General features: G+C 45.7%; 1 protein-coding gene across 1 annotated transcript in view; it reads right to left on the reverse strand.

Moving 5' to 3' along the window:
- Positions 1-12622, reverse strand: part of kif21b (kinesin family member 21B) — a 117623-nt gene that overhangs the window by 24603 nt on the left and 80398 nt on the right. The window contains 10 exon segments of the mRNA XM_023995883.2: positions 5011-5121; positions 5409-5483; positions 5731-5942; positions 6468-6522; positions 7600-7660; positions 7815-7980; positions 8689-8790; positions 8884-9087; positions 9282-9447; positions 10042-10149. Coding sequence (XP_023851651.2) covers positions 5011-5121; positions 5409-5483; positions 5731-5942; positions 6468-6522; positions 7600-7660; positions 7815-7980; positions 8689-8790; positions 8884-9087; positions 9282-9447; positions 10042-10149 — 1260 coding nt within the window.

The raw sequence follows: 12622 nt of genomic DNA on the forward strand, positions 1-12622 counted from the left end.
AATGCTACCAAATACTAATTGAGTGTATGTAAACTTCTGACCCACTGGGAATGTGATGAAATAAATAAAAGCTGAAATAAATCATTCTTTCAACTATTATTCTGACATTTCACATTCTTAAAAAAAAGTGCTGATCCTAACTGACCAAAAACAGGGAATGTTTACAAGAATTAAATGTCAGGAATTGTGGAAAACTGAGTTGAAATGTATCTGGCTAAGGTGTATGTAAACTTCCAACTACAACCTTATTTGAAGAGGAAGACTTGGATAAATGAATAAACATAAATAAACCCAAAGCAAAGTGAACCCACTCAGTGTGCAAAGAAACGTAATAACATGGATTGATTCGTGTCAAAGCATACCAGATGGATGTAAAACTGTTCCAAAAACATGTCGATGTGAAAACCATGCTCAACATCATACGCCATTGAAAAACAATGACCTGTCACTAAAACGCACGATAAACCCAACGTTCCAGCCCACACCTCATCCTCTACGGGCCAAATCAGATCAACCTCCCAGTCTCAGCAAACATCAAACCAATTACCTAACAATAACCCATGTAATGTCACACATTTGTGAAATATGCCCCTGATGGTGTGACTATAAGCCTATAACTCTATCCTATCCACCACCCTCAACTCAAATCAGAACAAAATGGCTGCCTGCTGACAACATCCCAGAGAGGAATCTAACAAGTTCCTCTGTGCTCAATGTGCTCCTGGGTGTAGATCATGAGAATCCACAGTCGTCATCAGGCAGCCGCAGACCAACCGCCCTAGTACACACGCGCACAAATGTGCACGCACACATACACTCTTATTACCCACCACTTGCTACACCGGGTCAATAAATTCAACAACCTAGCAGGATTAATAAAGATGTGAAATTACACAAACAATTTAGAGGCTGAGAATTAACGGATGCCATTTCCAGGGCTAAGAATTAGAATTGATTGGGAAAAGAAAGGAACACTACACTGTAAAGGGGTTGCCGGGAATTTGACAGTAACTTACAGGCAGCTCAGTGGCAAGTGAGATTCTCCATTTCATATTACAGCACACGTACTATAATATAAATACGGTATCAAAGCAAGTACTGTGTACAATACCAGAACATTTCATGTATTATACTGTAAAAGCAAATGCTACCGTAATCGGAATGAATTCATAAATGAATGGATGAATGACATTTATTAAGGGGAGGGGTTTTGGATTTCACAATATTTTATTGGTGCAAGCAGGTTGGCTGCTAGCTAAAGTGTTTACACATCACCAAATATTCATTAATATGCTGTATTTTATAATCACTTGCACTTCTAGACAAAGGCTTCCAAACTGGCAGTGACTACAGACCTTAATGGACATGGTGAAATGCTCAACCATTTAAGACTTGCTTGCCACTCCAATCTGTCCCCTATATATTTGAAGTATTTTACTGTTGATAATATTCCAAATTACAGTAGAATTTAGTTTTCTGTTACAGTGTAGAGGAAAATGGAATTTGCTCTTCAGGCTCATTTTTTTCTAGGAGGAAAAAGTCTAACACTTAGATTGAACAAATAGAGTATATATTTGAATTATTTTCGTAACAGCCCTCTCAACATCATATATTTTAGTCATGTAGCAGACTGTCACGTTCCTGACCTATTTTATGTTATTTTTGTATATGTTTAGTTGGTCAGGGCGTGAGTTGGGGTGGGCATTGTATGTTTTGTGTTTTCTATGTTTAGGGCACTTGAAATTAGCCTTATATGGTTCTCAATCAGAGACAGGTGTTTGACYTTTTCCTCTGATTGAGAACCATATATAGGTTGGCTGTTCACACTGTTTGTTTGTGGGTGATTGTCTCCTGTGTCTTTCGTGTCTGTATATGTGCACCACACGGGACTGTTTTGGCTGTTCGTTTCATTTTGATGTAGTCTGTTCCTGTTCGTGAGTTCTGCGTGTAGTTATGTAAGTTCCATGTTCAGGTCTGTCTACGTCGTGTTTGTTATTTTGTAAATTTCAAGTATTAGTTTTTCGTGTTCGTCTTCGTCCTTTCAATAAATCATTATGTCATCATACCTCGCTGCGTATTGGTCCACCGATCCTTCCTCTCTCTCCTCGTCCGAGAAGAGGAAGACGACAGCCGTACAGAATCACCCACCAACCTAGGACCAAGCGGCGGGGAGAGCTCAACAGAGCAACCAGGACTCGTGGACTTGGACGAAGTGTTGGAGGGAAAAGGACACTGGGCGCACATTGGGGAATACGCCGCGCTCGTGAGGAGATGGAGCAGCGAGAGCCCAACAGCGGTGGTATGAGGAGGCAGCATGGAGACGGCTGGAAGCCTGAAAAGCCCGTGAGTACTACCCAAAATTTCTTGGGTGGCTAAGAGGTAGTGGCCAAGGGCAAGTAGGAGACCTCCGCCCACTTCCCAGGAACCGTGGAGAGCGGAGTACGGGCGACACCGTGTTACGCAGTAGAGCGCACGGTGTCTCCTGTACGTGTTCATAGCCCGGTGCGGGTTATTCCACCTCCCCGCACTGGTAGGGCTAGATTGGGCATTGAGCCAGGTGCCATGAAGCCGGCTCAACGCGTCTGGTCTCCAGTGCGTCTCCTCGGGCCGGCTTACATCACCAGCCTTACGCATGGTGTCCCCGGTTCGCCTGCATAACCCAGTGCGGGCTATTCCACCTCGCCGCACTGCGGCGACGGGGACCATTCAACCAGGTAAGGTTGGGCAGGCTCAGTGCTCAAGAGAGCCAGGACGCCTGCACGGTCCGTATTCCGGCGCCACCTCCCCGCCCCACTAGTACCAACAGTGCCTACACCACGCACCAGGCTTCCAGTGCGTTTTCAGACCCTGTTCCTCCTCCACGCACTCTCCCTGTGGTGCGTGTCTCCAGCCCAGTGCCTCCAGTTCCGGCACCACGCACTAAGCCACCTGTGCGTCTCCAGAGCCCTGTACACACTGTTCCTTCTCCCCGTACTAGTCCTGATGTGCGTGACCTCAGCCCGGTGCCACCAGTGCCGGTACCGACCACCAGGCACAGAGTGCCTTCGAGAGGTCATGTGCCCTGTTCCTGCTCCCCCACTAGCATGAAGGTGCGTGTCCTTAGCCCGGCCTCCAGTTCCGGCACACGCACCAGGCCTACAGTGCGCCTCATCCGGCCAGAGCCATCCGTCTCCCCAGCGCCATCTGAGCCATCCGTCTCCCACGCGCCCATCTGAGCCATCCGTCTCCCCACGCCGTCTGAGCATCCGTCTCCCCCAGCGCCGTCTGACCATCCGTCTCCCCAGCCCGTCTGAGCCATCCGTCTCCCAGCGCCGTCTGAGCCATCCGTCTCAGCCGTCCATCCGTCTCCCAGCGCCGCTCTCCAGCCGTCTGAGCCTCCGTCTGCCCCGACCATTAGAGCCGCCCGTCTGTCCCCCGTCAGAGCCGATAGTCAGTCAGGAGCCGCTAGAGCCATTCTCAGACAGATCTCCAGAGCCGCCAACCAGACGAATCTGCCAGAGCCGCCAACCAGACAGATCTGCCAGAGCCGCCAACCAGACAGATCTCCAGAGCGCCAACCAGACAGGATCTGCCAGAGCCGCCAACCAGAACTGTATCTGCCAGAGCCGCCAACAAGACTGTATCTGCCAGAGCCCCAACCAGACAGGATCTCCAGAAGCGCCAACCAGACAGGATCTCCAGAGCCGACAGTGACCATGAGCGTCCAGAACCGCCAGTGAGCCATGAGCGTCCAGAACCGCCAGTGAGCCATGAGCGTCCAGAACCGCCAGTGAGCCATGAGCATCCAGAGCCGTCAGCCAGCCATGAGCGTCCAGACCGTCAGCCAGCCATGAGCGTCCAGAGCCGTCAGCCAGCCATGAGCGTCCAGAGCCGTCAGCCAGCCATGAGCGTCCAGAGCCGTCAGCCAGCCATGAGCGTCCAGAACCGTCAGCAGCCATGACCGTCCAAGCCGTCCAGCCATGACCAGCCAGAGCCGTCATCCACCATGACAGCCAGAGCCGTCATCCAGCCATGACCACCAAACTTCCGCCAGCCAGGATCGCCAGCCAGCCAGGACCCGCAGCCAGCCAGGATCCGCCAGAGCCTTCCGCCAGCCAGATCCGCCAGCCAGTCTGGTGTTGCCCCCCATTCTGGTGTTGCCCCTCATCCTGGTGATGCCCTTAATTTAGTGGGGTTATATGGAGGTGGTCATTTTGAGGAGCTACGAAAGCGGGTAGTGACTAAAGGGGATGGGAACCACGCCCTGAGCCTGAGCCCCACCGTGGACAGATGCCCACCCAGACCTCCCCTAGACTTTTTTGTGGTGCGTCCGGAGTTCGCACCTTAAGGGGGGATTTCTTCACGTTCCTAGCCTATTTTATGTTATTTTTTGTATATGTTTAGTTGTCAGGCGTGAGTTGGGGTGGGCATTGTATGTTTTGTGTTTTCTATGTTTGGCACTTGAAATTAGCCTTATATGGTTCTCAATCAGAGACAGGTGTTTGACATTTTCCTCTGATTGAAACCATATATAGGTTGGCTGTTCACACTGTTTGTTTTGTTGATTGTCTCCTGTGTCTTTCGTGTCTGTATATGTGACCACACGGGACTGTTTTGGCTGTTCGTTCGTTTGATGTAGTCTGTTCCTGTTCGTGACTTCTGCGTGTAGTTATGTAAGTTCATGTTCAGGTCTGTCTACGTCGTGTTTGTTATTTTGTAAATTTCAAGTATTAGTTTTTCGTGTTCGTCTCGTCCTTCAATAATCATTATGTCATCATACCTCGCTGCGTATTGGTCCACCGATCCTTCTCTCCTCTCCTCGTCCGAGGAAGAGGAAGACGACAGCCGTTACACAGACACTCTTACAGTATACAAAACACCTTACAATCAATGATGTACGTCGACTTCCACAGCTGACTCGAGACTGCCTGAGACTTATGAAATCAAAAGACATAGGGTGAGTTCCAAATGGCACCCTATTCACTATATTGAGGCGTCTCGAACTGACAGTGTGCGTGTGTGTTTACTTACTTGTCCAGTGCGGAGCCTTGGCTCTGGTTGCTGGTGAGCCTTGAAAAGACATTGCGGTCGTTTCTGGTTCTGAGAGGGGGGGAGGATGGGGGAGTTTGCCCATCAGCATTTCTGTGAGAGAGCGATAGGTGAGAAGGGTGCGGGGGAGGGGGGGGGAGATGTGGGAAATGATGAGAACAGCTTGTTTTTCAGTTTTTTACTTTGTGTCTCATATTCAACAGATGAAATAAATATGACTTGATCAATCAATCAATGTGCATTTCACATGGGTCACAAAACACTTTACATAATTAAAAAGGAATACAATAATGCAGGAACACTGGTAAAGGGATTTGTGGAGAGACATTCAACTAAACAATGTATTGGTTAGTGGTTAGTTGAGGGAGAGAGTTAGCTACCTGTAAGACTGGCCTCGGTCATAAGACTTCCTCCTTGTTAGAGGGGAGGTGTCACCCCCCCGAGACTGCCGAGGACTGATAAACACACACAGAGCGAGAGAGAGCAAGAGATAGAGCGAAAATAAGCATTAGCATACAGTGGCAGATTGTTAGAATTAGCATGTGACACTGCCATGTATAGCCATAGCATGCTAGCATTGGCAAGTATTGCGACCATAGAAATAGATTCCCTAGATGGTTGACAAGTGGCGCTGTTCTGAAGCCACCATCTGCCATATTGGAACTCCTCATCAGGAACAGTGCACCATAGCCTAAGACTCACAAGGTGTGTCCCCGGACAGGCAGGCTGGTGGTCCTGGACACCCTGTCTCTAAAGATGGGGAGAGTGAGGCTCAGGCCACCTGAGCCACCGTTCTCCTGGATGTCTGTTAGGGAGGCCAGGGACTTGGTGATGTTCTTAGTGGACGGGTCTAACGCGGGACCCAGGTACTCTGCCGATACCGCTTTCATCTGGGCTGACAGACGGGGCTCAGTCTGGGGAGAGGCGGAAAGAGTAGGAAGAAAGATGTCCAATTACGCATTCAATAGAGCAAACTATACCTTGGGATCACAAGTGGTTGGTGGAACCTTCATTCGGGAGGACGGGCTGCTGGGTAATGGCTGGAGTGGAATGAGTGGAACGGTATCAAAACACATCAAACACACGGTTTCCATGTTCGATGTCATTCCATTCGCTCCGTTCCAGCCATTATTATTAGCCATCCTCCCACTGCTTGGGACAGAGTAGTTTAGTTATCTTGGGGTTCTGTGAAGGCAACTATCATAGCCATAATGACGCATGTGCAGAGGCTGCCATCTCCTGGCAGCTGAGTACAACTACGGGTATGATTTCACTGACAACAACCTCTACTTTGTTCAGGCAACGGAATCTACTCCAGTGCTGTAACCGTATCCACAAACATGTCATGCTAGTCAGTATGAAATAAACAACAGAAAATAACCACCGAGGAGAGGAGGCAGACGCCATGTAGCCTACACCTGAAACACATGTTCACCTACCTGAACCTTTAGCTTGAAGTCATCCTGGCTAGCTGACGACTTCATCTGAGACACACTGAAGAGAGAGAGAGGAGAAGAAATGTAAACACACACGGAAAATGAGTGACGATGGGTACGTGATGTGGGCCTCGTTTATAAAACGTTGCGAGTGAACAAAATACGCTCCAGAACACGCGTGCGCGCCAGTTGTCACGCAAAAGTTGGCCATTTCTAAAGAGCTGAACTTGACTTGAGAACGTGCTTATCCTCCCACAAACTGTAGACCACGCGTACACACGGTTTCTAGTCGTTGGAAGGACTGCGTCAAACACGTAGCATTTTCTTTACGGTAATGTCCAAAATACTTCAACATTTTCCCGTCCATTGAATTTCTTCCCACAATGTAATTTACGGTAATTTACTGTATTCCGTTTATACAGTATGAATGAAGTCTGTTGATTATACAGTAATTTACCACGACAATTACAAGATTGTTTTTAACAGTGTAGGAAATAGGTTCCAGTGTGTTTTGTTAAACAGTTGATATAAACACTACTTTTTAAAAACTTTCTTCCGTTTCATAGTTTGTGTTTGTTGTTTTATATTGCGGTTCAGTTGAATTATAACTTGGTTTTATAATGTACAATTACTTGTTGAAGAAAATAAAGTAAAACATCTCTCTCTCCCTTTAACTCTCTCTCTCAGGACCACCTCAACCAAAGTGAATGCAAACATTACTGCATTCAAAAGACCTGCTTACAGGTCTACAACAATTTGAAAGGGTCAGATGAAGCAAATGTAACTGCAAAAGAAGACATTTGATCAAGTTCACCATTGCTATTTCCTTTAGATACTGTCGTGGCCTAATTCCAATCCTTCCAAAGTGTACAGCAAATATGGGCGTTATTGTCACCATAAAAGGTGAATTATGGGTGTTTTCAGGCGGAGTTATGATGCTTGTTCACACGCGCACTAACGTCAGGTCTGATTCAGAACGGGAAATATGCATATGTATGGTGTGTGCCAAGTTTATAAATCTCTATATATTTCTGTGCGTGCACAGTCTTTTCAGAAATGGCTCACATAGACATTTAGTGCTATATTTACGCAATGGCTATAAATGAGGCCCCAGAAGCGGATCGTGTAGTCTTACCTGCCGTCAGAGGCCTGGCTAAACTCTGAAGGCTCCTCGTCGGTGCTGACATAACCATTCTCTGTGAACACAGATAGAAACATGAAGAAACAGTGAGTGAGTGAGTGAGTGAGTGAGTGAGTGAGTGAGTGAGTGAGTGAGTGAGTGAGTGAGTGAGTGAGTGAGTGAGTGAGTGAGTGGGTGAGTGAGTGAGTATGCTAGGTGCGTGTCCTCACCCTGCTGTACGTTGTGGATGAGTGCCTGCAGCTCAGGGATAAACTCAGCTTTCTCTCTTAGCGCATCCAGGATGATGTGGTTGTGGGCAGAGCCAATCATATCTGTCTGTCTCAGCTGGCCCTCCAACAGTCGGATCTGAGACTCCTTTTGAGCCACCTGTAAACCCTACACACACACAGACACACGCAAAATAGTTACTAACACCATAACTACAAGTGATCTGAGCTTCCTGCAGTCCCTGGAAAGACCACCAGAGGGAGGCATATATCAACTATATATATCAACTACACAGCTATTAAAAGTACTTCTGGCTAACCTTGTTTAACGTAGAACTTAAATCGAGCAGCTGACCAATTACGCGAGACTTTAGTTCTGGGTCCATACATGTTAAGAGAAAAAATCAGGAAATACTAGAACGAGGAGCGGAACCAGAATGAGGAGCTCCACCCCTCTCTCTTTTGCAAGTTACCAAGTTTTGCAAGAATGTCCCCTCCCCTTCAAAATCAAAAGATGCTAACACCTGAGAAATAGTGATTCGTCCAAATAACCAGTGACGGAAAAACCAAACACCGGAACTAATGCTGCTCGTTATACTACGCATCCCAGTCGGTCCCGACTGATTCTCTCAGCTTACACGCAGAATCTTTCCACGAGAGAGATTAACTACTGGCCAACCCTCCCTGAAACGGGTGTCCATTTGCACAACATTTGCCAAAAGAATTGTAAACTGATGAGGAGCTGATAGGGACTATTTCCAAGTTGAGAACGTTCAGTAGACATTAGTTTGGAGTCTGTGTTATGGTATATCTGGACTATAAACTATGAACTACTGTAGCCACCTGATGGTCCTGGGTCGTGGCCCATGTTAGTTACCTTGTCAATGGAGGCCTTGAGGAAGTGGTCCAGGAGGTGTCGGGCCTCAGCCAGAGAGCAGGAGCTGATGACCACTGAGGTGTCCACCGAGTCCAGCTCATCCTGCAGGAAACACCCAGGCTTCAGTAGGCCGCACAGAGCTCCGCACACCAGAACTAGGACATTTTACACTAATGTGTGTGCGTGTGTTCTCACCTTGGTCTCCTCTATCTGAACGATGGTCGCCTGGCAGTCTGACAGGCTGTCGTTGATGTAGTCGATGTTTGCATTCAGAACCTCAATGTCCTCGTTCATTTCCTGGACTAGGCGGTCCTCCCCGTCAGGCCCCTCCCCCTCAGCCATAAGCACCTGCCTTTTACGCAACAGCGCCTCCTGCTGCACAGACAGCTCCTCTCGCTTCTGTCTCACACACGAGGAAGAGAGGGAAAAAAACATGTTAGACAGATCATTAACAGACAGGAATGATGCATGTTTTAAGTAAGTTAACTGGTAAGTGAATGAAGTCAGTAACAATGAGTTTGCAAGCGCATCACAATGCACTAAAAGTTCAGAGGAAGTCTCACTAGAGTGCAAAGGAAGTGACATCACAGTACCTTGATGAGTCGGTCCATGTCGGCCTCTACGTTGGTGATGGTCATCCTCTGCATGACGATGTCCAGGATCCTCCTCTCTAGAGTCTGCCACTTCTGACGGGCCGCCTTGGAGAAACTACTGCTGCCCACTAGAACACCCTTGCGCTGCTGGACACGCGTCCTACTGCTGCACAGAGAGAGAAAGATACAGTTCAGGACGTTGCAATACAGATCGACTGTCAATCATATCACAGCTGTATCAATCCTTAGTGCTGCTGCTGGAGTAGGGGAAGAGAGGGGAGGGGAGCAGGGAGTGAGGAAGGAAGGGGGAGAGGGGGGGAAGAGAGGGAGAAGGTAGAGGAGCGAGGGAAAGAGGGGGATAGGTAGAGGTGGGGGAAGAAAGGAGAGAGTAGGAGGGAAGGAGAGGGAGGAAGAGGAGGAAGGAGAGAGATTATCAGACTAAGAAAGTCACTCCTGTCAATTCATTTTGAAGATAATTCGATAAATGGCTTTGTAAAATTGAATAAAACTTTATTGAAGCTGACGAAAGCCTTGGCTAAGTAAATGTAAACAGAGTCATTCCTAATCTGAATATGACCTTGCAGGCTCTCACACACACAAAAAAACACATACAAACACACTCACAAGTACCACACCGACACTCTCACACACACATCATTTCTCTGACCTGGCGATGCATCAAAAACATGTACACACACCAGTACCTGCTCTGCATTTGACCTGACAATCGACGGCACACACCCTCCCCGCCATGACTTACCCAACAACCTGTGTCCCGTTGGTGGTAATCCCCTCGCTCTCTCCCAGGTAGCCATTCATCTTGGTGTTCCACTGTCTCACTATGTTAGACACTTTGGTTGAGGTGGTCCTGAGAGAGAGAGAGAGAGAGAGAGAGAGAGAGAGAGAGAGAGAGAGAGAGAGAGAGAGAGAGAGAGAGAGAGAGAGAGAGATTTTCTACTTTATTTTCTTCAAGTAATTGTACATTATAAAACCAAGTTATAATTCAACTGAAACACAATATAAAACAACAAACACAAACTATGAAACGGAAGAAAGTTTTATTTTTATATCAGTGTTTATATCAACTGTTTAACAAAACACACTGGAACCTATTTCCTACACTGTTAAAAACAATCTTGTAATTGTCGTGGTAAATTACTGTATAATCAACAGACTTCATTCATACTGTATAAACTGAATACAGTAGATAACCATAAATTATATTGTGGGAAGAAATTCAATGGACGGGAAATATTTGATGTATTTTGGACATTACCGTAAAAAAATGCTACATAAAACACAGTAGCAGTTCACTTACTGTATTTGCGAATATAAAAAGTAGAACGCGACACTAAAAGCAAACGGGCAACCAAACCAAAGCACATACTCTGAAGCAAGATATTTTTTTTTTTGCTAATTATTATAATAAATGTCATATTTTGTTCTTAGTTAATTGGTACCTGTTTGGTTATTTTATCTGCATTGCTTTGTTTGTAGTCCTTCATTTATATTATAAATATACAGTCAGAAAGGCACATCATACAAATAAATCATTTTCACTTAGTGAAGGCCACAGAACTGAAAATGAAGGAAGCCAACAACCATGTCTCTGTCACTAACAAACACAGTCATGGGTGGAAAGAAATGTGACCGTTCCTGCTGCAAAAACAATGTCCTATCTCGGGGCTCGAGTAAATGACATTACTAAGCTGCTCCCGAATGTACTACACCAGGATATGGAAATCTATTCTATCGTAGTCCATGTGGGTTTTAATGACATTATGAAGGGCAACTCTGAACAGTTGAAACTGGATTTTAAATAGCTGATTGACTCTCTGCTAGACACTAATAGAAGACCCATCATATCTGTCCCGGTGCCCTCTCTGAATCCGTGTCATTGAACGCTTTAGCAGGATTCATTCTCTTCACAACTGGCTACGTGATTATTGCAGCTCAATGGGTGTAACTTTTGTTGACAATTTCGATACCTTTTGGAAACAAAACATATTTTATAAGGATGGGATACAACCCAAATCATTTGGGTTCCTGAACCATTATACGGCTGCGTTGAGACAATGACTTATCAATGACCCAAGTCCAGCTCAGTTAATCCATACCATTGTGTCACTAAGTTYTCATAATGCTTCAGCAAATGTACATTATACCAGGGGCGTTGGTAGACACAATGTAAGTAACCTAATTTATGTCCCTCTAACTGCCCTGAAGGCCTCTGCTGATCCTACAGCTATTGTATACAGTATTCATGTGCCTACGAACCAGATTTCTACTATTAGCACTGAGGCGGTGTGCCCTAGGAGGAAGTCCACTGTCTGCAGCCAACCCTGCACTAACATAAACAATAACATGAGCATATCTACTTCTACTAAGCTTCCCAGTAAAGAATGAAAATGAAAACAAGGAAGCACCCCAGAAAAAAAGTGCTCAAAATATCCCACGTAAACATATGTAGCTTAAGGAACAAGGTTCATGAAATCAATCACTTGCTAGTCACAGATGACATTCATATTCTGACAATCTCTGAAACTCACTTGGATAATATCTTTGATGATACAGTGGTAGCAATACAAGGTTATAACATTTATAGAAAATACAGAAATGCCAATGGTGGAGGTGTTGCTGTTTATATTCAGAACCACATTCCTGTAAAGCTTAGAGAGGATCTCATGTTAAATACTGTTGAAGTAATATGGCTACAGGTTCATCTGCCTCACCTAAAGCCCATTCTGGTGGGAAGCTGCTATAGACCACCAAGTGCTAACAGACAGTATCTGGATAATATGTGTGAAATGCTTGATAATGTATGTGATATCAACAGAGACTTTATTTTCTGGGTGATTTAAATATTGACTGGCTTTCATCAAGCTTCCCGCTCAAGAAAAAGCTTCAAACTGTAACCAGTGCCTGCAACCTGGTTCAGGTTAATAGTCAACCTACCAGGGTAGTTACAAACAGCACAGGAATAAAATCAACATGTATTGATCACATCTTTACTAATGCTGCAGAAATTAGCTTGAAAGCAGTATCCAGATCCATCGGATGTAGTGATCACAATATTGTAGCCATATGTAGGAAAACCAAAGTTCCAAAGGCTGGGCCTAATATAGTGTATAAGAGGTCATACAATAAGTTGTAGTGATTCCTATGTTGTTGATGTAAAGAATATTTGTTGGTCCGTGGTGTGTAATGAGGAGCAAACAGACGCTGCACTTGACACATTTATGARTTTTTTWAAATGTTATCTTATTTTAATTAACCTTTATTTAACTAGGCAAGTCAGTTAAGAACAAATTCTTATTTACAATGACGGCCTACCCCGGTCC

Source organism: Salvelinus sp. IW2-2015, linkage group LG11 (genome assembly GCF_002910315.2).
Source record: "Salvelinus sp. IW2-2015 linkage group LG11, ASM291031v2, whole genome shotgun sequence".
In the NCBI taxonomy this organism is placed as follows: Eukaryota; Metazoa; Chordata; class Actinopteri; order Salmoniformes; family Salmonidae; genus Salvelinus; species Salvelinus sp. IW2-2015.